This window comes from Pelophylax lessonae (genome assembly GCF_965119305.1).
Source record: "Pelophylax lessonae genome assembly, chromosome: 2".
NCBI classification, from domain to species: domain Eukaryota; kingdom Metazoa; phylum Chordata; class Amphibia; order Anura; family Ranidae; genus Pelophylax; species Pelophylax lessonae.
The window spans coordinates 493414702-493442466 of record NC_138769.1 but is presented as its reverse complement, the minus strand read 5'-3'; the positions used below and the strand labels follow the sequence as shown (position 1 = coordinate 493442466).

Here is a 27765-nt window from a genome sequence, read left to right as displayed (position 1 = left end):
AAACTCAAAAACAAAAATGTATTGCAGCTTATCAATCCCTAAAGTGGTTTCAAAGGCTCAAGGTTTTTTACTTTCATGCATTCTATGCATGAAGGTAAAAAACCTTCTGTGTGCCCCCCCCCCCCCCAATACTCCCCAGAGCTCCCTCTCCACCCAGTGATGTGCATGAGAGCCGAGCTTCTCCCTGGTCTCTCATTCCTCACTGGCTGAGAAAGCACCTGCTACATTGGCACCTGCTACTGTCAATCACAGCCAGTGAGCCAATGAGGAGCGAGCAGGGGATGGGGCTGAGCCACAGCTCTATGTGTCTCATGGACGTATAGAGCGGGGTCCAGGAGCAAGCACGCACCAGCGCCCTTAGAGCAAACAGCTTGCTATTGGGGGGCACTGGCAGAAAAGGAGGAGCCAGGAGTGTCTACGGGTGACCCGAAAAGAGGAGCATTGGGGCTGCTCTGTACAAAACCACTGCACAGAGCAGGTAAGTACGACATGTTTGTTGGTCATTTAAAAACATATTGAGCCTTTATTACCACTTTGTAGTGGTTGCATTTTCACCTGGTGTGTTAGTTTAACAGACCCAAGTTGTTCAGACAAAGTATCAGTTATAGGGTTGAGTCAAACCATTTAACACTGACAGGGGTGCTTACAATAGTCAGCTTTTATTTATTTATTTATCTAAAAAACCTTTATCCTAAAACTTTTGCTGTAAATGCTTAAAAGGTGTTAGCTGGAGTTCAGCTTCAATTTGTTAGTCAACTCCATCTATACCTGCTAATCTAATAACACTACCCTCTCCCCAGACTGACAATGCTGCTATCTAAAAGGGGTCTGCTTTACTACTTCATCCCGAATACAGACACCCTAAGGCTCCATTCACAACTAAACACTCACAGAATGTGCAAAAAAAATGTGCATTGACCTTGTAGTGCGATTCATTGTTAATTGCACCTCAAACACAGCCAGCACACAGTTCAAATGAACGGGCTGCCCTATGTGTGTAGCATGAAAACATGCAAAAATACATGTGTTCATGTGCTGCGGAGATGTGAATGCAGCCCAAGGAAGTGTAATACTGGCTGGAAATAATGGGGGGGGGGGGGGGGAACTAAAAACAAAAAAAAAAAAGAAAAATTCTGCCACCATACCTAAGGTTTGGTAAGCTGCAATATATTACACCTGTTTTTTTTATTTATTACTGCTCTAAGTCAACACAATTTAGTAGAAGGAGTGGGAACAAAAGCCTTACTTAAGGTATCAAGTACTGGGCAGGTAATTATTTTTTTTATTTATTACAGGTATTCATATAGCACAACCCTTAACATATATTATACATTTACATCAGTCCCCGTCCTCATGGAGCTTACAATCTAAAGTCCCTAACTGACAATAATACATACACACAATAGAGCCAATTTAGACAGAAGCCAGTTAAGTTATCAGCATGTGTTTGGAGTGTGGGCAGAAACCAAAATACCCAGAGGAAATCCACGCAGGAACAGGAAGAACATGCAAACTCCATGCAGATACTGCCGTGGCTGGGATTCAAACTGATGACCTTAGTACTATTAGCCTTTTCTCATATTGCTAGGAATTAAGGATGTGTAAATTAACACTATGTAGCCTTCTCCTTACTTTACTTTTTAAACAGAAATCATCTTTCAAAATAATTCAATTTTAAGCGCGATAAAGTATATTGTGCATCTGTAATCGACATGGAATGACTCCATCTCACAAAGCATTACCTAGTGTTCTATCCGTGTATCTATCATTTCAGCCCATGTTAATGCACTATTCTCCCTTTCACTGGAAAACTTCAAACAGCCAGCATCCCATAAGAAAATACAATACATCAGGGTAAGGTAAACTAAGCGCACTATTGTGTCTTGACAAAGAAGTAACACCCCAAGCAGTTTTTTCTGGCATTTCATCACTCATTTGGAATGCATGGGGACAATCAATGTAAATACATGTTCTCTTTCACTATGAGCCCAATGACTGACTCTGAATGCAGTCTATAGAAAGTATCAGCACTTTCATTATGCTGGAAAATCACAGTTTAGAGGTATTCGTAGAGCGTGAGGAGAGAAAGAGGGGCAGGAAAATGGTACTCACTTTCCCTGCTCCAACAGGTCCGATTACAGCCAGCAATTCCCCAGGTCTCACACTGCAGGAGATATTCTGAAGAGTTGGCATTTCCAAGGTCTGCAAATAAAACAATGTTGGATATAACACCACTGCAGCCAAGAAAAAAAATATTCACACTTGTACAATCTCTTACAATCTGAACTGACAGAAACAGCAATCACATTTTATATAGAATCTAATTTAATTGACAGGTTAAAAAAACAAAAAAAAAAAAAAAACAGTTATTCCTTTCTGAGACCCCGTTCACACTGGGGCGATCCGACTTGCCGGGGCGACCTCACAGGTCACGGTGCGCAGCGCACCGCGACCTCGGAGCGGCCAGCACGGACTTCATAACATTGAAGTCAATGCAGGTCGCTCCAGATCGCCCCAAAGAAGCTCCGGACCCTTTTTCTAAGTCGGAGCGACTTGTGTCGCTCCTATTAGAACGGGTCCGCAGCTTCTCTATGGCAGGCGACCTGTCAGGCGACCAGGTCGCCTGACAGGTCGCCCCAGTGTGAACGGGGTCCAAGACAGTGCTGTGTTGCATAAAGATGGAACTCAAAACAAAGCATAGTTATCACAGTTTAACCACTTGCCTTACAGGGCACTTTCACCCACTTCCTGCCCAGGCCAATTTTCAGCTTTCAGCGCTGTCACACTTTGAATGACAATTGCGCAGTTATGCTATACTGTATCCATATGAAATTTTTATCATTTTTTTCACACAAATAGAGCTTTCTTTTGGTGGTATTTAATCACCACTGGGTTTTTATTTCTTACAAAAAAAAAGAAAAAAAAAGACGGAAAGAAAAAAAAAGTTTCTTATTTTCTGTGAGTACATTTTGAAAATAAATAAATGTTTTTCCTTCACTGATGTGCGTTGATGAGGCGGCACCGATAGGCTGCACTGATGGGCACTGATGAGGAGGTACGAATATGCCGCACTGATGGGCACTGATAGGTGGCACTGATAGGCGGCACTGCTGAACACTGATAGATATTACTGATGGGCACTGAGAGGCGGCACTGACGGGCGGCACTGATGGGTGGCACTGACGGACACTGATGGGCAGCACCATCAGTGCCCACAATCAGTGCCCATAGTGCTGCCAGTCAGTGCCTAGATGAGCAGGCACTGATGGGCACTGACTGGCAGTACTATGGGCACTGATTGTGGGCACTGATGGCGGGCACTGTGGGCACTGATGGTAGGCAGTAATTGGCACTTTCTTTACATTGTGTAATCAGGGCACTGATGAGCACTGATGATGTTGTATTTGTCTCCCCTATAAGGAGGAGCCGCTGATCGGCTCTCCTCATCTCACGCACTGACAGTGTGAGGCGAGGAGAGCCAAATAACGGCACTTTCTCATTTACATGTGACCGGCTGTGATTGGACACAGCCGATCACATGGGTAAAGAGTCATGTCATTGACTCTTTACCGAGATCAGGATCGTGCCGTGTCCTAGCAACACGGCGCGGTCATAATTGCCGATCCGCGCGAGAGAGGCTGTTCTGGTGCGCCGTCATATGATGGCGTCCCAGAACAATAGTTACACCGCTCCGCCATCATTTGACAATGGGTGGGTAGCAAGTGGTTAAAGTATAAAATCACTCAGGCTTCCAATATAACTTAATAGTTTGATTTACTTAAGCTAAAATTACTGTTCTAGTTGCACATTGTAAGGAAATAATCCTCAGAGCTTAGTGAAAGAGGTGCAGCTCTGCTGACTTCCGTAATCTAATTATGTGCAATCAAAAATTATATTTCTTTATTTTCTTTAAACATGATAAGGTATTCTTTACAAGGAAAAATTGCACAGCATTCACTAAGCTCTGGGGAGAACTCCCTTGCACAGTGCAACCTACCTTGCAAAGTGAACAGCTTGCCTTTAGTAAATCAATCCTATTGGGTGTTTGGTGTAGAGTAATCACAAGTTGCCAGTCAGCCTTTTCTGCACATAAAATGGAACAACTTTTTACCATATACACTACATTACCAAAAGTAGTAGGGTGCCTGCCTGAACACGCACATAAACTTTAATGGCATCCCGGTCTTAGTCCATAGGGTTCAATATTGAGTTGGCCCACCCTTTGCAGCTATAAGAGCTTCAACACGTCTAGGAAGGCTGTTCACAAGGTTTAGGAGTGTGTCTATGGGAATGTTTGACCATTCTTCCAGAAGTGCATCTGTGAGGTTAGGCACTGATGTTGGAGAGAAGGCATGGCTGGCAGTCTCCACTCTAATTCATCCCAAAGGTGTTCTATCGGGTTGAGGTCAGGACTCTGTGCAGGCCAATCAAGTTCCTCCACCTGAAACTCGCTCATCCCTGCCTTTATGGTCCTTGTTATGCACAGTCATGTTGGAACGAAATGGGGCCATCCCCAAACTGTTTCCAAAATGTCTTGGTATGCTGATGCCTTAAGAGTCCCCTTCACTGGAACTAGGGGGCCAAGTCCAACCCCTGAACCCCCTCCCTCCACACTATTATCCCCCCTCCACCAAATGATTTGGACCAGTTCACAAAGGTAACCAGTTCACAAGGTATATAAAAACATTGATGAGTGAGTTTTGGGTGGAGGAACTTGACTGGCCTGCAATAGAACATCTTTAGGATGAATTAGAGTGGAGACTGTGAGCCATGCTTGCTCTCCAACATCAGTGCTTGACCTCACAAATGCGCTTCTGGAAGAATGGTCAGACATTCCCATAGACACACTCCTAAACCTTGTGTCAAGCCTTCCAAGAAGAGTTGAAGTTGTTATAGCTGAAAAGGGTAGGCCAACTCAATATTGAACCCTACAGACTAAGACTGGGATGCCATTAAAGTTCATGTGAATGTAAAGGCAGGTGTCCCAATACTTTTGACAACACAGTGTACATGCTGCATTCAAATACCAAATCAGATACTGAATGAATAAAGATCAAAATTTCTACTCAAAAACCTGTGTGAGTATCTAATCATGTGAAAAGCATTTGTGCATGGCTGGGTGTTGAAGGTTAACAGGAATTTGCTAGAACATGATTAAATATTTAAAGTGAATATTCATGCATTTTTAAGCAAAGATTCTAAACTCCTTTAGTAAAACCGCCTAGTTGTCTCAGCCAGAGAAAAAAGTTGAAATAAGTTTCATGAGTCTGCAAACACTGCAAACAGCTGTCAAATTTCTCTTTGTAAATGGTGCAACATTTGCTAGTATTTAGGAAGCCAAAGTCATGGCCCGGTCTACTTTTAGGTTTTGGATAGCTGGGGAAAATTTACCAACTCTAGGATCCGATTGCTGCCTTTGACCTCTCTGGGGAGATTTTTACTTACTTCCTGTGTGGTGGCCATGGAAAGAAGGGGAATCTTTTCTCAAAAGATACACAGAGCAATTACTTGTTTGTAGTTGATTGGGAAGGCATACAAATTCCATCTGGTTCGTATTGCTATCTGTGTCCCTATTGAGGTGACACCCTTGATTTCCTCCATTGGCACAAGACAGAATAAATAAGAGGAACTCTTCCAAACAAGGAAGCATGCAGTAGGAAAAACCCCATCTACCCATCCACACTATCTAAAGCTAAAAAAAAAAAAAACTTTGGCCATTGTTAAAATTTAAATACCAATGTTTACATGGTCTACACAGCTTGCAGCCAAATGAGATTTGGTAATAAGTGACAATATAACTTTGCCAAAGCTAAAGGCAAACATGTTAGCTGTCACCATGTCAAAATACCCTGGAGGGTAAGAAGGTGCTGTTGGCTTGAGAAAACAACAATAATGAGTAAGGAAGACAAATAGGGCTTTGAGCTTGCAGTTAAAGCATAGGCTATGTTCCAGCGCATTCATGAGACAGTCTGTCATAGTTTTGGCCCCCAACATCTAGAGGCAGATCATTCACCAGATATACAGTAACAGAAAACATGTTATGCGTTTGTTCTTCAAAATCTGCCAAGCACTTAGTGAAATTCCTTCTCACTTACAAAATATAGTATGGTTATTAGGTTTTTAGAACTGACAAATGTTACCCTTTCTATTCGCCTTAAAAAAAAAAAATAATAATAATTTTTTAAAAATATTCCATACAATAAGCAAAAATAATTGTGATGGCTTTATTTTCCAATAGTTCCTATGAAATTTAAGAAAATGACATGGTGTTTAGCTTGATGCAGAAAAATAACACTGCATTTTTGTGTTCAATACAGCACATGTCCCCTAGAATTGGCTAAGAAATTAATACTGGTTGAAGTTGGGACTTAAGAAAATGCTAAACTGAATTTTAAAAAATGTAAGACTTTTTTCACTTCCAGGATTCCATCCAGGTATTTCTACACTCAAAGTGAGATGATCTTCTAGATACAGTATAGACTACACTAAAAACCGATTCCCAGATGTTTTAAAAGTTCTGCTAATGTAAAAAGTATTATAAAACATCACTAATCAGTAGAAATCGCAATTACTTCCATAATCTTTGTGCTCTATCTTCTACAACAATGTTAATATTTGCAAGACAATTTTTTATACAGACCATAACTTAGGAGATAATATTCAGAATTTATTCTACAAAAGTACCAGTAGGTGGCAGCAAGTCAACAAAAACAGTTCAGTTAAAATGCAAATAGTAAAAATCTCCTATAACAAGAACCAAGCTGATCAATACAATGCCTGCAACTGTTCAAGAGCTGCTATTTGCTGCAGGTTACTCAATAACCTTAAATATTATGGGGAGCTGGGGGACAGCACACAAAACTTTAATAATCAAAGTCAACTTTAAACCCAGAGTATTTGCCCAGACTACAAATAAAAAGTGCACATTAGAATACTAACCAAATATTACTCATGTGAGTTTTTACATAAGCCTACAAATCAGGCAGCAGAACAAAGTGGAACATTGCCAAGTGAAATCCTTTTTTTCACTACCAAAGTCCCTTGGAATTTATTTGCAGAAAACAGCAGAATGGTATAACACATAGCAATCAAATATTTACCCACTTGTAGCAGTTTTCTGTTATCTACATAACGAACACCTCTAATTAGTTGCCATGAATATGTTTGTGCCAGGTATAACACCTTTTTCAGACATCAATTAAATATTACAAGCAGCCAAGTGCTATATCAACCAATTAGAACCAATCTTGCACTGCCCTGTTTTAAATAAAGTGAAAAAATATGTATTGACATAGCTTTTTTTTTTTTTTTAATTTTCTGCAAAAGACATGTTTATGTGAACTTTGTTTTATTCAAGCAGAATTAAGCCCATTGATTTACCAGTTTCAAAAAACAGTTACATTCAAGGTATGTCATGAATGATAACCTTCACAGTTGCTTGTGCTCGCAACCAAACTGTCAAGCCATCAAATGGCTGGTGTCATAACTGATCACATTTGCAGCACCATGGTAACTGCAGATCAAATACAGACTAAAGCTGGATACACACTATCCAACTTTTGTGGTTAGATTTCCTTCAGATTTACCTTTTCTATGTAGTGTAAGGGCCTGCCAGATTGCATACAAATTGAAAGTGTTTAGGTTTGACCTCATATTATCTGGTTTTGGTAAGTCTAAAGGAAAAAGTCTTCAGAAAATCTTATAGTGTGTATGACCCTTTAGGGTCCTTTCACACGAGTGCTCCGATCAAATCCGCCTGTCAGTTTTTTAGGCGGACCTGATCGGATGCTCCATGCATCCCTATGGGGCAGCGGATGTCAGCGGAGACATGTCCGCTGACACCTGCTGCCATATGATCCTGTCCGTGAAATCCGGACGGATGGAAACCCTATTATCCATCCTTCCAGGGGATCGGATGGGATCGGATGAGAGCGGATAGGCGGTCCACTCTCATCCGATTACCCCATAGAGGACAGCATGGCTCTGACACCTCCCTCTCTGTACACGGAGCGGAGAGGGAGATGCCACCTTCCTGCTCAGTGGGGATCTGTGTTTATGATCCCCTGCTGAGCAGCACGGATCCGCCTATGGAGGCAGACTGTGTGAAAGAGCCCTAAAATGGCAGCTTCCTTGACTGTAAAGGAGTGGAAGGTTTAGCTCTACTTCAAGAAAAAAAAAATCAGGTACCCCGGTAATTTAAAGGTAAATATAATGTTGTAAAGCGAGGGTGCTCAAATTTTTGAGAGCGAGGGCCACAATGTGACAGGCCACAATGTAATGTAAATGAGTCTTTACTGTCCTGAGCCCCCTATAAAGGCCCCTTTCACATGGGGTGGAATCCGCTTGCTCAGTGGGGGATCTGTCTGCTAATAGAGCCCCCTATGCTCTTTGGGCACTCCGATTCGATCCCACAGACGGATGGAAAATCCTCAGCAAAGTTGACCTGCTGGTATTCATACAACTGCTTGCTGAGCTGCGAGATGAGATACTACTGATATTAGCACCTCAGCTTTCTCTTAACCTGCTCACATCCGCGCTACAGCCTATATACGGCTGCAGCGCGGACTTGAATTTTCGGGAGGCCGTCTTTATACGGCCTCCCTCTAACATGCTCCCCACGCGCTCCCGCGAGCACGCATCGGGGGAAAACTGTGTTGGCCGTGTCCCTTGGACACAGCCAATCACAGATCGTGACGAATGGCCAATCACAGCGGCCATTCGTCACTCGATCGAGGCATCCAATGACAGATGATCTCATATGTAAACATATGAGATCATCTCTCATTGCCAGCTCTCCCTCCTCACACACAGACTGCAGTGTGAGGAGAGGAGAGATCCGTGAGTGTAAAAACTGCAAATCATCTGAGTTGCCCACAGTGCCCAGTGTCCACCAGTGTGCCCATCAGTGCCCATCTGTGCCCACAGATCAGTGTGCCCAGTGCTCATCAGTGTGCCCAGTGCCAACCAGTGTGCCCAGTGCCCACCAGTGTGCCCACCAGTGCCCACCAGTGTGCCCATCAATGCCCGCCCAGTGCTCATCAGTGTGCCCACAGCGCTCATCAGTGTGCCCACAGTGCCCATCAGTGTGCCCACAGTGCATATCAGTGTGCTCATCAGTGCGCTCATCAGTGTGCCCATCACAGTGCCCATCAGTGTGCCAGTGTCACAGTGCCCATCAGTGTCACCGTGCCCATCAGTCTCACAGTGCCCATCAGTGTCACCGTGCCCATCAGTATCACCAACGATGGCAAAAAAAAATTCTCAGCCGAGGAGGCCTTCAATATCATCAGTGGGGACATGGACAACAATAGGGAGCTTTCTGCTTCGGAATCTTCTTCAGAGTCTGACTCCGAAGTAAGTTACGAGCCGGTCATTAGCAGCGGGACGCAGACCGACTCCGACGAGGAAGAATACTGCGCGCCTGCCAAACGAAGTCGTTCTGGTGAGGAGGAGGCAGTGCCATCCACCAGTTCCGCAGTGCCATCCACCAGCTCCGCAGTGCCATCCACCAGCTCCGCAGTGCCATCCACCAGCTCCGCAGTGCCTCGGCAAGAAAGGCCAAGCTCAAGTGGGGTGTCACCTCGCCCCCAAAGGGTTAGGACCAACGCCAGCCTTCCCTATGCCCTTCAGAACCCCCTGTGGCTTCCTCCCAACTCAGGAGAAGCCATCATCCCCCCTTTCACTGCCCAGTCAGGAGTCCAGGTCAACACGGAGAACTTTGCCCCAATAGACTTCTTCAGGTTAATTTTTACAGAGGACCTGCTGATGTCAATTGTGGCCCAGTGCAACCTGTATGCACAACAATTTATCCAGAGTAACCCCACGTCATTTTATTCCCGTCCCTGTGAGTGGAGAGACCTAACGGTGGAGGAGTTCAAGATCTTTTTAGGCCTCACCTTCAACATGGGACTCAATAAAAAAAATGAACTGCAAGCATATTGGTCAACCAAACCTATCTACCATATGCCCATCTACTCTGCAGTAATGCCCAGGGCCAGGTATTTGATGATCATGAGGTTCCTCCATTTTAATGACAATACCCAGTGCCCTCCCTGAAATTCCCCAGCATTTGACAAGCTATTCAAAATTCGGCCACTTCTAAATTATTTTTCGGAAATATTCCCTCAATTATTTACCCCAGACCAACATGTATGTGTGGATGAGTCCCTGGTTAAATTTACCGGCAGGCTGCGCATCAATCAATTCATTCCCAGCAAACGGGCCCGCTATGGGGTGAAGCTTTACAAACTATGTGACCGAGCCACAGGGTACACATATGCCTTCAGGGTGTACGAAGGGAAGGACACCCAGCTGCATCCCCCTGAATGTCCGGACTACTTGGGATCAAGCGAGAAAGTAGTTTGGGACCTCATTTACCCTCTCCTGGAAAAAGGCTACGTAGATAATTTCTACACCAGTTTGCCTGTGTTCCGAAACCTTCACAGAAAGAAGACTCCTGCATGTGGCACGGTCTGAAAAAACCGGAAAGGCTTTCCTCAAAGGCTCGTAAACACCAAGCTGAGAAGAGGGGAGATGGCGAGTCTGAGAAATGAGGAAGTTCTGGCTGTGAAGTGGAGGGACAGAAGAGACGTGTACATGTTGTCTTCAATCCACAATGACAACTATGTGGAATCCCGAAGAAGGAATGGCCCAATCCGAAAGCCAACGTGTGTACATGAGTACAACTTATTCATGGGGGCAGTGGATTTCAACGACCAAATGATGGAACCCTATCTACCCACAAGACGTACATATCATTGGTACAAAAAAGTAGCAATTTATATTTTTCATTTGGCCACATACAATTCATACATAATTTACCGCAAGTCCACCGAAAGCCCTCAACCCTTCCTTTATTACCTGGAGGAAATCTTCACTGCCCTCATATTTCCAAACGGCCCACCAGAAAACATTCGATCTGACGTAATCAGTAGACTTTCCGAACGCCATTTTCCCAGTAAAGTCCCTCCCACACAAACCAAAAACGGCAGAAAAAATGTAGAGTGTGTACCAAGGCAGGAATTAGAAAAGACACCCGTTATTATTGTCCCCAGTGTCCTTCCGAACCAGGCCTCTGTGTAGAAGACTGTTTCCGCCGTTAGCATACTTGTCTAAATTATTAGTATGGTAAACGTAGTCCTCCGCCTTCACCCCTTATGCCACTGTATGCTCCTGAAATGACCCTGGCCTGTTATTCAACGACGCCTTTGCCTGCTGATTTTGTACCTATGTCTGCCTGCTCCGGAACTGACCCTGGCCTGTTTTTTGACCATGCTTCTGCCTGCTGATTCTGTTCATACCTCTGCTTGATCTGGAACTGACCCTGGACTGTTATTTGACCACGCCTTTGCCTGCCGATTTTGTACCTACCTCTGCCTGCTCTGGAACTGACCCTGGACTGTTTGACCACGATTTTTGCCTGCCTCTGGAAGTAGTGGGATTCATACCACAGGGGTCTCGCATATGTGAGGGGACCAGAATTGTTTTTCTGGATGAAGAAAACTATTTTTTTTGTTTTTCTTCTTCTCAGATTAGGGTCTGGATCCCGGAGGCTTCAAAGCGATTTGGGTGGGAGAAGCCTCTACCCCTGTCCCCATTCTATCCCGACAGAGCCCCTACTTCTGCCTGCAGGACTTACTACCATCATGCCTCTGCCTGCCGCATGAACTGACCACACCAGCACTGCTCACATTATCTCGGCCTGCATTGACACTGGACTGGTATCCTTGCACGGAGAATTGCATGCACTGTTGCTGACCAAGTCCCTGCCTGCTGCCTGGACTCAACTCCTGTGAACAACTGCGCTTCTAAAACTACAGGTAAGCTTTTGTTTACCCTTTGCTCAGCAGAATGTATTTTGGGGTGTAATTCATGGTAATTCATGGTATGTGCATGCTATGTGTCCCTAGAACACCTGATGGTGTTCTTTGCATGTTGGGCCTCTGTATGTGACCTGACTGCGTAAAAGTCTCACACATGTGGTATCGCCATACTCAGGAGGAGTAGCAGAATGTATTTTGGGGTGTAATTTTTGCTATGTACATGCTATGTGTTGGAAATATCTTATAAATTGACAACTTTGTGTAAAAAAAATGCGTTTTCATTTTTTTTTTTCCACATTTTCCGAAAGATTCTGGAAAAAAATGACATGTTCAAAAGACTCATTATGCCTCATAGATTATACGTTGGGGTGTTTGCTTTCCAAAATGGGGTCATTTAGTGGGCTTTTCCATTGTGCTGGTGCTCCAGGGCCTTCAAAAGTGTAATAGGTGGTTGAGAAATGAAAAGTGTATTTTATGCTCCGAGAATGCCTGGAGGTGCTACTTCAATGTTGGACCTCTGTATGTGGCCTGGCTGTAAAAAATTCTCACACATGTGGTATCGCCATACTCAGGAGGAGTAGCAGAATGTGTTTTGGGGTGTAGTTGGAAGTATGCATATGCCATGTGAGAGAAATAACCTGTTGAATATGACAATTTTGTAAAAAAAAAAAAAAAATTTAATTTTGCAAAGAATTGTGGGAAAAAATGACAACTTCAAAAAAACTCACCATGCCTCTTATTAAATACCTTGGAATGTCTACTTTCCAAAAAGGGGTCATTTGGGGGTCATTTGTACTTTCCTGGCTTGTTAGGGTCTCAAGAAGTGAGATAGGCTGTCAGTACATTAGGTGTGATCAATTTTCAATGATTAGCATAATAGCTTGTAGACTCTCTAACTTTCACGCAGACCAAATAATATACACTTATTTGGGTTATATTTACCAAAGATATGTAGAAGTATAAATTTTGGCCAAAATTTATGAAGAAAAATTACTAATTTGCAAAATTTTATAACCGAAACTAAAAAAAAACGTTTTTTTTTTTTAAATTTGCGGCCTTTTTTCATTTATAGCGCACAAAATAAAAATCCCAGCGGTGAATAAATACCATCAAAAGAAAGCTCTATTTCTATGAAAAAAAGGACGAAAAATGTATATGGGTTCAGTGTTGCATGACCGCGCAATTGTCATTCAAAGTGTGAGAGCACTGAAAGCTAAAAATTGGTCTGGATGGGAAGGGGGTTTAAGTGCACAGTAGGCAAGTGGTTAATCCCTCTGCAGGCTTGTGGCATAAAACAATCAATGAGGGGAAGCGGCAAACTCTAGTTTGCACCCTTCCTTTATGATTTGCTGTCCAAATGGGCCAGTGCGCCATGTACCTGGATGTCCTTGAATCGTAAGGTTCCCGGTTTCGCAGCCTGCAGCCTTGCCTGTTGTGCCACAGGGAAGCTCCATGATGCTTTGCCTTGGACTCACTAGCCCCACCTGCTGCCAGCTGCAAACAATGTACAATTTACCAGCCCATAAATAGAAGCACTTTCTGTTACTCAGTGCCCGTTTGTTTGGATTATCTCCCTGGGTGTGCTATATGCTCTGAGACTCTGATTATGGTGTATGAACTTTTGCCTGAATTCTTGACTCCTCTCCAGCCTGTCGATTCCGTACTTCACCGCCAGCTTATGTATGACCTCTGCCTGCCTGACCAGTCTTTGGATTTCATTTGTATACCGCTTTGCCCGATCTGTTGCCGGCTTGACCTCCTTGACTACGTTTTCGCCTGAATCGTCAGCACTCAAGCTCCACTTCGGACTTTACCCAACAGGTCCCTGACACAGTGCATATCCATTCCCATTCTCTGCAAAAAAAAAAAAAATCACTCCCCCCTGTACCCCTGATATGGTGTCACTTGTTTTCTTTAGGGGTCTCACAAGTCATTAAGAGGATACTACCCTTCCTTTTACACTTTTCAAAAGACTAGCCTCTTTTGGTGTGTAGCCCTTTCTTGAAAGGCCCAAGGTCTGAGATGGTTGACCTAAAGGAGCGAAAGGTTGAGACCATCTCATCCCACATAGAATTCAAAAAATCTTTTATCAGTGAAGCCGACACTGATCCTGCCACTAACAAAATACCTTTTTTACACAAGATCTTAGTATAAGAGTCAGAGCTTGGAGCTACAGTTTCTGCACCTCTTCTTAGGTTTACAAGGTTGCTTTGCTGGATTAGCCTATGGAGACATGCAGAGAGAAAGAATACCAAAAAGCAGACAAAAGCAATTTATCATAGTCCCCTTTTTCGACATTCCTTACCTTCTTATCTCAGATGAAGGTACTATGACCTAGGGTCTAGTGCCGCTCCATGCAGGGCAAATGGGGATGTTAGAACTGCCAAAGATTCCTCTGGGAGCAGCTCCTCTTTAAATATGCCACCCTTGGGAGTGTTCGGCCAGAGCCCAGAAATATGTTATCATCTGCCATTGGAAGTGACATTTGGGGGCCATCTTGGAACACTTCCAGCATCCAAGATGTCCATATAGGCTGTGGCCATTGGGGGAAATTCCGCTAGCCGCAAATACTTCACCCCCCGCCACCGGAAGTGACATGCAGGCTGAATCTTGGCATACCCTAGATGCCAGAGGACACTCCCAAGGACAGCAGCCATTGCTAAAAGTGACTCTCATAACCTCACTAACCTCCTGTGTAGGGCCCATTAGCAAGTGAGGGACCAGACCCGCACCACATCTTCGCAGCTGGAAGTCATGCCCCAGCACCATCTTGGGACCCCAACATGTGTGCCGCCATCCTTGAACCCACATGGGCTGGCAAAAAGAGGCTACTGGAGTCAATCCCCACCATCCTTGAGAATCAAGATCCAAGAAAAAAAAAACACGAAGGGGGAACAAGAACCTCACCCCCAGCAGGCTTTTACACCTGAGAGAGGCAGGTAACCCCAATTACCCACCTAGAAGACAATACAAGAAACAGTTCAATATGCCTTCTTGGAGGGTCAAAAACACAATAATAGCTGAGGACAAGGGGGTCTTTCCTGTTGAGAGCAGACCCGATGATCTCTCATGTAGATGTCCTGGAAGACGCTTTAGGAAAGATAGGCTAAGAACCGGATTCTTTAGGTGCTGGAACCTTTAGTATACAGTATTTTCTCTTCAGGTGTACTTTAGGGATACTCCAGTATTGTGTAACTCTGATGTTTGTGACAATAACAAACAAGGAGTATATAAGAGGGTTAGATGTAACAGATATAATTGTTAGCCTTGTTTGTCATGCCTGTTCCAAAAGTTCCAACATATTCTTCTCAAGGTGGTTCTCTGCTTTACTGAAACAGCTCTTTTATACCTCTCTAGTAATCAACTAATAATGCCATAATAATATAATTATATTCATAACAATTGTTTACACAAATGTATATTAAAATAATGATCATGCAGACACAAGACACGCTTATATTACAAGGAGCTGAAAGCTGATGGGACATATTACCCCTTCTGAGGAAAACAAAGAAATCATATTATGTTTGGTGTGAGACAAATTGTAATTTCATTCTGTAAAAAATATGTTGGTTAAAAAGTGTAAAAAAGGGGGGGGCGTGGTTAGCGCGCACAGTGGATGGACACTTAGTCTAAGGGCTCCTCCACACCTCGGGTTTTAATGGTCCCAAGCTACAGATCGAGGCACCGGATCGAGCCGCTTCTTACCTCCGCTGCTTCCCTACACATCAGAGCACCATGTCCCGGCGCAGGAAAGACAACACCCGTCCACAGAAGTTAACGTCCTTCTTCCAGACGGCCGGTGGGGACAGGCAAGATGGCGCCGGTTAATCCTGCTCACGCGGGACGAAGCACAGCAGCTCTGACTCTCCCGGCGGGGGAGAAACACCTCGGGGCTCCCCTGCACCTTCTCCCAGGCAGGAAACATCCACTCCACAGAGCAGGAGCCCGGTGAAGTCCAAGCCCCGTCTGGATGTCCTGACACCTCCTCATGGTGAGTCCTATTCAAACATGGACTCACTTAACATAACCAGAGATCTGCCTGAATCGATCCTTGCTTTCCCTGCCACTGATCAGCCACTGCTAGGGACTACTATGAAGGACATGCTGGTGTCTCTCCAGAGTACCATACACTCGGATATCCTGCTTTTGACCAGGCAATTTAGAGAAGAAGTTCATTCCCTAGGAACCAGGATCGATCATGTGGAGAACAAAATGGGGGAATTTGCAGGGACAATCAATGATCTGGTAGATGCGCATGAGGAAAAATCGGACGATCTGAATTGGATAAAGGCAAAATTAGCAGACCTGGAGGACCGCTCCAGGCGCAACAATTTGAAAATCAGAGGCGTCCCTGAGAGCGTTCAACCAGCAGACTTGCGCACATATACCTTGGACCTTTTTACCACCTTGTTGCCTGAGGTCCCTGTGGCTGATCTGGCCATAGATAGGATTCATCGTATTTCTAAGCCATCCTTCTTGCCGGAGAAGGTACCCAGGGACGTTCTTATGAGAATAAACTTTTTTCATACTAAAGAGCAACTAATGGCTGTCTCCAGGAACCAACATCCATTGCCAGCCCCGTATGCCAACCTACAGTTCTTTGCGGATTTCTCGCAGCACACGATGCAACTGTGCAGGCAGTTGAACACAATCACCAAGGCCTTGCGTAACCACGCCATAGTCTATAAATGGGGCAACCCTACCAAATTGGTGATCACCCGCGATGGAAGGCAGCATGTTGTGGCCACGTTAGAGTCTGGTCTGCAGCTTCTGAAAAAATGGGGCATTATACCGGAGCCCCCAAGAGGAGCCGAGGCGGGCAACACATGAACCTGCACTGCCTACCTGTAGTGTGTCTCTTCCAATTCCACAGCTACAGGTGCCTTGATCCTATACCATATCCTTCATTGGAACCCGGGTCTAGTGCCTTGTTTCTACACTGTTGTTCAGTGAACTGTTACCCCCCACCACTGATGCAGAGAATTGTGATTCTGCTCCTGGATGTCACATCCAACCTTTTGTTTTGTCTCACATGACGTATTGCCTTCCCCTTGTGTTTTTGTTTGAATCTGTTGAGTCTGGAAGCCTACCCCCACACATGAAGATACGTTTACCTTATACCAACTTGTTATCAATCAGCTGTTCCCCTACTGATCCGCCTCGAGGGATCCCAGCGCTCTGTGCCACTATCATGTGGCGGCTACACAACATCAAGCTTCAGTACCGTACCTACCATGGCCATTAATGTTCTGTCCTACAATGTGAAAGGCCTTAATCACCTGGCGAAACGCCGCTCTCTTTGGCACGATGTTTTGCAATTTCACGCAGATGTGGTCTGTGTCCAGGAGACTCATTTCGCAGACCTGCAGGCCCCGTAGTGTTCCCATCCTAAGTTACCGCATATCTTTAAGGCATCGTTCACCAAAAAGAAACGCGGAGTGATGGTGGCGATTAGGGACACTCTGGCGTTTCAACTGATCCAAGAAATTGCAGATCCTGTGGGTAGATTCCTGATTATTATTTGCAATATCAACTCTACTAGATTCACGCTGGTTAACATGTATGCTCCGAACTACCACTAAGTCCGGTTCCTCCACAAACTTGCCAGGAAGCTGGAAGCCCTCAAACAAGGTATGCTCTTAATCTGCGGAGATTTCAACTTGGTCCCAGACCCTGACATAGACTCTACGACTACTCATCACAGATCCTCCCCATCCTTGCAACCCTTCTTACACGCTAAGTCTGTTTGATGCCTAGAGGTGCCTACACCCCTCGGAGAGGGATTATACCTTTTTTTCCGCTCCCCATGGAACGTACACGAGAATAGACCTATTCCTTTCTGACCAATGGCTCTTGCAAAAAGTTCATGGCGTGGAAATCAAGGACATTACCTGGTCGGATCACTCCCCTGTGCTTATGACTATTGCGGACCCTCTAGCTCCCCGATCGCCCTACATTTGGAGGTCGAATGCAGCTTTGCTACAAAACCCGGAGACAAGAGTCCTACTGGAAAAACACTTACAGGACTTCTTTGAGCTAAATTCGGGTTCGGTGTCTGAGTCGCATACTCTTTGGAATGCACATAAATCCTTTATTAGAGGTATTTTTATTCAGCAGGGGGCCAGGGTTAAGAGGAAGAGGCAGCAACGCATAGACACCTTGCTCTCTGAGATTCGTGCACTGGAAATGGCGAACAAGGCTGACCCTTCCCCTTCCCTGGGCGCTCAGCTACTATCTCTATGGGCAGAATTGCGAGCTTTGCTCTTGGAGATACACGAAATGGTCCTTAGAAGAACCAAAATGCACTACTATACACGTGGCAACAAGGCGGGGAAACTCCTGGCTAGCAGACTGAGGGGCCCTAGAACTAAATCTAAAATCCCCCTTGTACGGGCGAAAAGCTCCTCAACCCACAGGTATAACTTGCGAGATGACCCAGCCACAGAACAACCTTGTTCAAGCGCCATAGACAAATTTCTAGATGCAGTCTCCTTGCCTAAGCTATCAGGGGACCAACTTGCTTCTCTCAACTCCCCGTTTTCCATCCCTGAAATCCAATCGGTTATTCGATCCCTACCTCATAATAAGGCTCCTGGCCCTGATGGTTTCTGTGGGGAATATTATAAACAATTCAGTGACGTTTTCGCTCCCTTCTTGTTGGATGTTTTCAGTGCTGCGGATGCCTCCTCCTCTTTCCCCAAAGAGATGTTAAATGCTTTGGTTATCACCCTCCCGAAACCAGGGAAGTACCCGGATGTCCCGCAAAATTTTCGGCCGATATCCCTGCTTAATATCGACCTGAAGATATATGCCAAATTACTTGCTATGCGCTTAATGGATATATTGCCTACGTTGATTCATGCAGATCAGTCAGGATTTACAAAAGGCAGGCAGACCTCTGATGCGACCTGGCGGGTACTGAATGTTATTCACCATGCTGCCCGGTCGAACCAACCTTCTCTGCTTCTGGCTTTGGATGCAGAGAAGGCGTTTGACCGGGTACATTGGGGTTACCTGTCTGCGGTGCTTCGGAGGTTTGGCTTCCAGGGGAACATACTGTCTGCAATCATGGCCCTGTACTCCGGTCCCTCGGCCAGGGTGTATGTGGACGGCTTGCTCTCACAACCATTCCAGATAACGAATGGCACCAGGCAGGGGTGTCCTTTGTCCCCGCTAATATTCAATCTAGCAGTGGAGTCGCTAGTGGCATCCGTCCGCATGCACCCGGCCATATCGGGGGTGGAGGTGGAGGGCTCCCGACATGTTATAAGTCTTTTTGCTGATGACATTATTTTGATGTTATCCAATGCGGCCTCCTCCCTTCCGGCTGTCTGCAAGTTGTTGTCCTCGTTTCAAGCTGTATCATATTATAAGGTGAATGCCACCAAGTCCTATATCTTGGATTTGGGAGTAGCGGATTGCACCCGCAGGGCACTATCGGGCAAATTTCCCTTCACTTGGCAGGATGGCGGAATTAAATATCTGGGCATTACGCTTACGCGTAGAGCCGTAGATCTTTATAGATCAAATTATGCCCCGTTTCTGCAGTCCCTACCTTCTGCCTTGGCAGCAATATCTAAAACCGAATTCTAATGGTTAGGTAGGCTGGCCGCCTTTAAAATGGTGGTCCTCCCAAAGTTGTTAAACTTGTTTAGAACCCTTCCCATCCCTATCCATGCCCTTTTCTTTCGAAAAGCTCAGTCCTTGGTCAACGCATTTTTATGGAACAATAGGAGATCCAGGTGTGCTTTTACCAAGTTAGTCAAACATAAGAAAGCAGGTGGCCTGGGACATGTTGTCCTCCAGGACTATTATTTCGCCTCCCTACTAGCGCAGGTTAGGCTTTGGTTTCTTCCTATGCAACCCCACTGCTGGCCATCTTTGGAAGCGGCGGCAATCCCAGGGAAAGACTTATTGGCTATCCTTGCATTGCAGGCTCTGCCGCAGGCAGTGCTGGGGACTTTCCCCTCCACGGTCGCAGCCACCTTGCACGCGTGGAAACACGTACTCCAAAGCCAGCAAAAAGGTCCTTTGAGTGATATTCCCATTTCTTTGGCAGTGTGTAATGTCTTTACACCTGTGAATGAAGAAGAAAGTGGCACTTCCAGACCCAGGAACTTGGAAACTTGAGTTTATTTCTTCAAATCATAGGTACAACATCAGACAAGACCACAAGACAGAATGGACAGCAGACGCGTTTCACACCTTGTGCTTATTCATTGCTGATTGCACACAGACAAGTGCCTCCTTTTTATGAGCCAGGTAGTATCACCTTCCTCAATCAAAAGTGTAATTGCCGGGACACAAACACCTGGCTCTAACAAAGGGAGACTCAATCATCTGAGTGCTAGCAACACCCACACACATGCAATATGTATTCTCAATCGTTGTTCCGATATATAAAATTACAAATTCTTCCTACAATCTGCATGTGTGTGTGCAAATCCACAATGTTCAATATGTATGAACAGACAGATATACAAAAAAAGGGTATGTAAAATCATTAATAGAAAAAAGAAAGAAAGAATTCTTCCATAAATCACACAATACATAGCTGACAAATAAATGCATATATGTGGATACAATTAGAAAAGATAAAGAGGCGCTCTAAACATAAAAAACTGTAAAAATAGGAAAATGACAAAGTCACTCCCTAAAGCATGAATGTCACAATAGAGCGCATCCTTTGTGTTGAAAGACTAGCTGAGCACTGAAAAGACTCACCCTCCCCCCCTCCTTTTTTTCACTTTTATGTTTGACACCCGTATCATTGAAAGCCAACATTCATCTGGGAAAAAACCTTTTCTCTTCATGTGTATGTGTATAAAAAAGAGACAAACTTCAACCGATCACATATGAGAGTTTGCCATATTCTCATCTCGGACATGTGAATATTTTTGGAAATAGATACAATCAAAAAAATACTTGTAAACAGTGGAAAAAACTTCACAAAATGTTACAATTAAAAGGTGTATCTACGCAGCTCCAATAAATATTGGTCCACATACTTGATCCACAGTTATTAATCCTATCGGGAAGATAATAGTATATATATAAAGAATTATTATTATTAGACCCTGGTATAGGATAAACATAAACATAGTCTGTGTGTATATTTTATGCAGATATACTATTTATATATGTATAAAAGCTGGCCCCTGTTTGGTGTCTGGTGTAAAATGAACAGATTGTCCGTGCATATATTTTTTATGTTAATAGACAATCATATTATTTATATGAAGATAAAAAGGTACCTAAATTAGTAGGTTAACCCCCTATGGTTTGGAGAAAAATGGGCAGTTTGACCGTATATGTATGTTCCCCTAATGGACAAAAAACCCTATATGCAAAATGAAAAACCCCATAATCATAGGAAATAGGAGTAATCATGGGCCCAATCGAAACTCCAACCAAAGATGCTACAAACAGACCCCAAGAAAGGGAAAATTTTGCGGATGGAACAGAGAGGGATTAATATGGAGGCAGACTATGTTAATGAGGGACAGACACTTCACTCAAAATAGTGGGATACATCCCATTCAAAGTTCATTCCCTTCGGAATGCGGGTGTCTAGATGGAATATCCAGTACACCTCCCTTTTACATAGGCTCTTGAACAAATCACCTCCTCTACATGAAAGTTTAACCCTCTCTATTACCTGAACCTGTAAAGAACTAAAATCCCCATTATGTAAATTATTAATGTGTTTGGCTAAATTTGTGGATTTTTTAGTCCTAATTGCGCTCAGGTGTTCTCGGAATCTTTCTCGTAGTTTGCGGGTTGTGCGTCCAATGTATTGCATGCCGCACATCCCGCAAGTGATGATATATATGACATTGCTGGTGTTGCAATTGAAAAACCGTTTCAATTGAATACATTTGCCATTGGAAGTGGAAGTAACCGTTTGACCTCCAAAAATGTGGGGGCAACTGGAGCAATCATTGCCACCACATCTGTAGTTGCCCTTACAGTATAGCCATGTGGTTTGGGGTTTGGCCGCTGGGCAAAAGAGACTGGGAGAAAAGGAGGCACCTATGGAACGTGCACGTCTAGGGATGACATTTATGCCATTTTCTAATATTTTCATCTGTATTTCATCCTCAAATAGAACTGGCAAATATTTATTTATTATATCCCTTACTTGATTGAAATCTTTGCTGAAAGTAGTAACAAGTACCGGTTTATCCATCTGTGCATCCTTGTTTTTGTTTCTATGTTTCTGAGTCTCAGAGAGAAGCTGTTGTCTGTTTTTACTATCTGCAATTTTCTTGGCCCGTTTAAGCATCCAGACAGGATAGCCCCTCTGTCTGAAACGCAGGAACAGATCATTGGACTCCCGTTCATAGTCAACATCTTCACTAAATATACGGCGCAATCGGATAAATTGGCCGATTGGTATGCCTCTAATTGTGTGGATTGGATGATCAGATTGGGCCATAAGGAGAGTGTTCCCAGCTAGGGGCTTTCTATAAAGATTGGTCACTACTCGATTCTCCGAGGAGGTCAGAAGGACATCCAGGAAACATATTTGATATTTGTCCATACAATCAGTGAAAGACAACTTCTTTTCGTTGGAATTTAAATAATTCAAAAAAGTGTCTAAACATCCCATTTTTTTGTCGCAAATAAACAGTAAATCGTCTATGTATCGAAAGAACAAAATAATATATTGTCTAAAAGGATTTCTGTCTCCAAAGATGTGGGACCACTCCCACCAACCCATGAACAGGTTGGCGAGTGAGGGCGAAAACTTAGCACCCATCGCAGCATCGTCTTTACACCTGACCTATCCCTGCTTCAATGGAATATGAGGGGAGTTCACTGGCTTCGGCAATTGTTTTCCAAAGGCCGACTTAAACCCTTCACAACCCTCCAAAATGAATTTAACCTACCTGATGGGGAACTCTTTGCTTATTTACGATTAACTTCCCTCCTGCGCTACCCCACACCCACGACATATAAACTCCCGTCCAAGCTCTGGCAGTACCACCAGCGCCCTGGTGTGGCGAAGGGGAGTATTTCCCTGGCTTACTCGCTACTAGGTAGTAAATTAGACTTTGTCAAGGCCAACACCATGCTTGAATGGGAGCTGGACTTGGGGGTGACCTACTCTTTAGACCAGTGGAGGGAGGCAGCTTCCTCTATTCATGAATACACGAGGAACGTCAACCATTGGGAGATGATGTATAAAATTACGCATAGATGGTACTTGACCCCTTTTAGGTTATCCACATTTTACCCTCACACCTCTGGCCTATGTTGGAGAGGCTGTGGTCAGGTAGGAACTTTGCACCATATCTTATGGGCATGTAGGAGGATTTCTCCTTTCTGGCGTACATTATTTCATCTCCTTCGTCAAATCTGGTCAACCCCTACAACCCTGGACCCGGGTTTGGCCTTGCTAAACCTGGGGATAGATAAAATTCCCCATCCTCTCAGAAATGTGACGACTAACCTCCTTCTAGCGGCTCGTTTGCTGGTGCTGAAGAAATGGAAGTCTCCTCTCATCCCGACTATGGATGAAGTGCGGAATCTGATAGGCCAATATTGTACGTATGAGAGGATGTTTGCCTCTGCCAATAACAGACTGGAGACAGCCGAGGGGTTGTGGGCCCCATGGTTGGAATGGCTTACAAGATAGAGTAGTTTTGCTGATATTAGTTAACGGTATCTACTGGTGGTGCTTCCCAGACTCGACCCTCCCCAGTTCCCCCTATACCCCCCAGTTTATGATTGAAGTAAGCTGTTAGTTTAAATATGGTATTATATATTTTCTTATGCGATGTATGTACAACTCTGCTTATTAACAGTATTGGGTGCGGGCTAACGCCCCTGTGTATGTGGTTGCCTGATGTCTATTTCTAACGGAAGGTGGGTATACAGTATATTATATACACCTAATAAAATAGTAAACTACTGTGCACATGGTGAATATCAATCAAATGTGATTATACATAAAAACATGCATGCATATACAGTGCAATCATACAAAAATTGTGTATCAGAAGCAATTAATATTCCCCATATAAACACATCTTAAAATGGGGTATAATACAGTCTGAAAATAGCTTGAATGTGCATTCCACTCCAATAGACCTTTACCACCATGCTCCACCCAAAAAGGCTTAGCGGAAAAATATGACTAAGGTTACAGAATTCATATAATGCATAAACCAAGAATTGCCTTTGATCAGCAATGGTCTTCCTCAGTCATCAAACAAGCATCAGCATTGAAGAGATCCAATAACGCAAGGGCCAAAACAATAGTCACCCCTCCTCAGCCTCGACCCGCTCCAAACTTCACACACACGTCAGAAAGTGAAATGAGAGCCGTGGCGCTCCACATAGTGTAAAATCCACATATCCATTTAGAAGTTAGAACTTACATAAATAATATTGAACAGCACTGTATGAAAATTCCCTTTCAGGTTCACAGACACACTTCTGGATATGTCTGAATACATGGTGACTTTGCTTCGCTCTACGGGTTTCTCCATATCTGACATCTGGGGCTCGAGCAATACTAACACTATGTGCACAGTGAGGCAAAATACACAAAAAGCAGCACTCTCAGCAAAGGACAATGTGACGAGTGGAGTGTCTATAAATGTTTGTCATTTTTTTGTAAAAATGTGCTGTTCTCAATGCTTCAAGCCAAAACATGTAAGCTGATTTTACCGACCTATATGTAGCAATAAAGACTGTAAATTATTGGATTCTGGAGTTGCCGGCTACCTTCCTTTGAACTATGTGCACAGTCTTTGATTATTTATTAGGTGTATGTAATATATACCCATCTTACATTTTTTTTCACTGTCAACGTTATGCTGTCTCATCTGACCAAACCTATGAGTAGCCAAATGTGTACAGGAAGTGAAGGGCTGACCAGCAATAAGATCTTATCTATAATTAACCCTGTAAAGACCGACAGTTTATTAACAGAGATGCTGCCATAGATACTTAAAGAAGTGAACAGGTGTTCTCTGCAAGCCCTGTCAATTAGTCTATTTCAGATAGCTAAACTATGATGAGGGCCCTCCTGTGGATGTTAATGAGCTTAGGACTGCAAATCAATGAAGAACCACCCTCTATGACAGGTGATTTTTTTTATTTTATTTTTTTATTAAGGAGGCCAGCTACACATTATGGCTGAATACAACATAGGAGCACCAATTTGGTTCAAGTAGCTGGCATTGTGACATTCACTATAGAATAGGAGCAGCTGGGGTATAAGTAGTGAATGTCGTTTTTGTGCCCAAAAAAATATATGCTGTGCGGTTTGTTATTTTCAAAGCAGTGCAGTGCCCGATGAAAGAATGGAACAGAGAGCTTAAGGAATGTTAAGAGATTATAAAATCTGTTCCCTATTTAGACAGTAACTTCACTTTTGTTAACAAAAAAGAATCCTGGTGACAAATGTGCATTGCAAGGATTTTAACAAACTTTGTTGCAGATTTCTACCTGTTTCAGCCCTGACGGAATAGCTCTTGGATTATGTGGAATAAGGGAATAATAACCGCGCTAAAGGAACAGATAAATTAGAACAGCAGCAACTTCAAGTGTGACCACACCCTAATAAATATTATACATATAAGTCGCGCTAAATATTAGATGGAGATGTGAAGTCCATAAAAGTCCAAAACAATATTATTGATAAATTCCAGGACCAAACTCCCTTAAGGGTATGTGCTTACCAGATGAAGGTAAGGAAAAGGCAGTCTCGCTGCGTGGAAACTTGTCACCTTGACAGTAGATCCAAGCTTCTATGATCGATCAACTCAGTGGACATGGGATCATGAAAAGCAAAAAAAAGTACCGCAATAGCGTAAAACCCAACAAACAAATTGTGACTATCACCAAAGGTGTGGGTAAATGAAAATTGTGATGTGTTATGACCTCCACCACAATAAATGAAATAAATGAATCATGCAAAAATATAGGGAAATTAGGGTGAATAACCCCTACCAGAGAGGTTAAGGGTTGATGCCTTGAGTGATTAATGTGTATCGGTTGGAGTAGCCTCTTACCAAACAGAAAAAATAATGACACAGTGAAGAAAACGTTGAAAAAAAGGTAATCGTGCTGAACCACCACCAGCTGAATTCGCCTCTTACCCTGGATAGATATAGATTAGCCAAAGTGCACTAAACAAATCCAGTGTACCACTCAGGAGCCAGCAATTTCACACCTGTGAGAGTTGCCTCTTACCACATATGAAGTTGTATCAAGCCTGTAGGGTAAATCAAGTGGCCAAAGACCGACCCCAAATTGAATCCAAGCCTGTGTGTATACGAATAACCAGGGGATCCGACCAGAGGTGTAGGTAACTGGGTCTCAGAAGTTTCGGCAATATAGGATATCACCACTCCTTGCAGCAATGCTTCTGTCTTGGCTCCCTTCACATGTGGTGTTTGGGCTTCTAGATAGAAGCCCAAACACCACATGTGAAGGGAGCCAAGACAGAAGCATTGCTGCAAGGAGTGGTGATATCCTATATTGCTGAAACTTCTGAGACCCAGTTACCTACACCTCTGGTCGGATCCCCTGGTTATTCGTATACACACAGGCTTGGATTCAATTTGGGGTCGGTCTTTGGCCACTTGATTTACCCTACAGGCTTGATACAACTTCATATGTGGTAAGAGGCAACTCTCACAGGTGTGAAATTGCTGGCTCCTGAGTGGTACACTGGATTTGTTTAGTGCACTTTGGCTAATCTATATCTATCCAGGGTAAGAGGCGAATTCAGCTGGTGGTGGTTCAGCACGATTACCTTTTTTTCAACGTTTTCTTCACTGTGTCATTATTTTTTCTGTTTGGTAAGAGGCTACTCCAACCGATACACATTAATCACTCAAGGCATCAACCCTTAACCTCTCTGGTAGGGGTTATTCACCCTAATTTCCCTATATTTTTGCATGATTCATTTATTTCATTTATTGTGGTGGAGGTCATATCACATCACAATTTTCATTTACCCACACCTTTGGTGATAGTCACAATTTGTTTGTTGGGTTTTACGCTATTGCGGTACTTTTTTTTGCTTTTCATGATCCCATGTCCACTGAGTTGATCGATCATAGAAGCTTGGATCTACTGTCAAGGTGACAAGTTTCCACGCAGCGAGACTGCCTTTTCCTTACCTTCATCTGGTAAGCACATACCCTTAAGGGAGTTTGGTCCTGGAATTTATCAATAATATTGTTTTGGACTTTTATGGACTTCACATCTCCATCTAATATTTAGCGCGACTTATATGTATAATAAGCTCTTGGATTATGTCAATGTGCAGAGTGATGTATGGGTGTGACTTTTTCATCAGCTTTTTTAATCAACTGATGCACTTGCAGTGTTCTAATGAGGAAAGTTTCAGTATCAGCAGCAACCCTTTAGAAGTAAATAACCCTTTGAAATCTTTGTTGCAGAGAAGACCTAAAATCTGACTTGTATCTTAGTGCAGACTTCTGGGAATATCAGTGAGCCGATCACACAAGCAGGAAATGACATTTCTGGGGACGTCCCATACACCAACTGTGTACAGAACACCTCCAGGTTGTCATATTGCTTTAACTTTTACAGTTGGGCTGTGAATTGAAAAGAAAAGGTTTGTGTAGAACAATGGCTTGTATCAATTATATATGCTATGTTTTTTTTTGCAATATTTTTATTCCCACAAAAGTGGGGTTACCTTTGAGTCCCCGTTCACACTGGGGCAACCTGTGAGGCGACCAGGTCGCCGTAGGTCGCCTTTCATAGGGAAGCTATGGACCCGTTCAAATGGGAGCAACACGTCGCTCCGACTTAGAAAAAGGGTCCGGAGCTTCTTTGGGGCGACCCGGAGCGACGGTCATAGACTTCAATGTTATGAAGTCCGTGCCGGCCGCTCCGAGGTCGCCCCGGGAAGTCGGATCGCCCCAGTGTGAACGGGGCCTTAAGGCTG

The 27765-nt window shown here is 43.8% G+C and overlaps 1 protein-coding gene across 1 annotated transcript in view; it reads right to left on the bottom strand.

The window, feature by feature from the left end:
• ABCC4 (ATP binding cassette subfamily C member 4 (PEL blood group)) overlaps positions 1-27765 on the bottom strand; it is a gene marked incomplete at its 5' end in the record, with an annotated part of 504496 nt that overhangs the window by 316772 nt on the left and 159959 nt on the right. The window contains one exon of the mRNA XM_082245314.1: positions 2113-2202. Within this exon, the coding sequence (XP_082101440.1) occupies positions 2113-2202 (90 nt within the window). The remainder of the gene's footprint in view (positions 1-2112; positions 2203-27765) is intronic.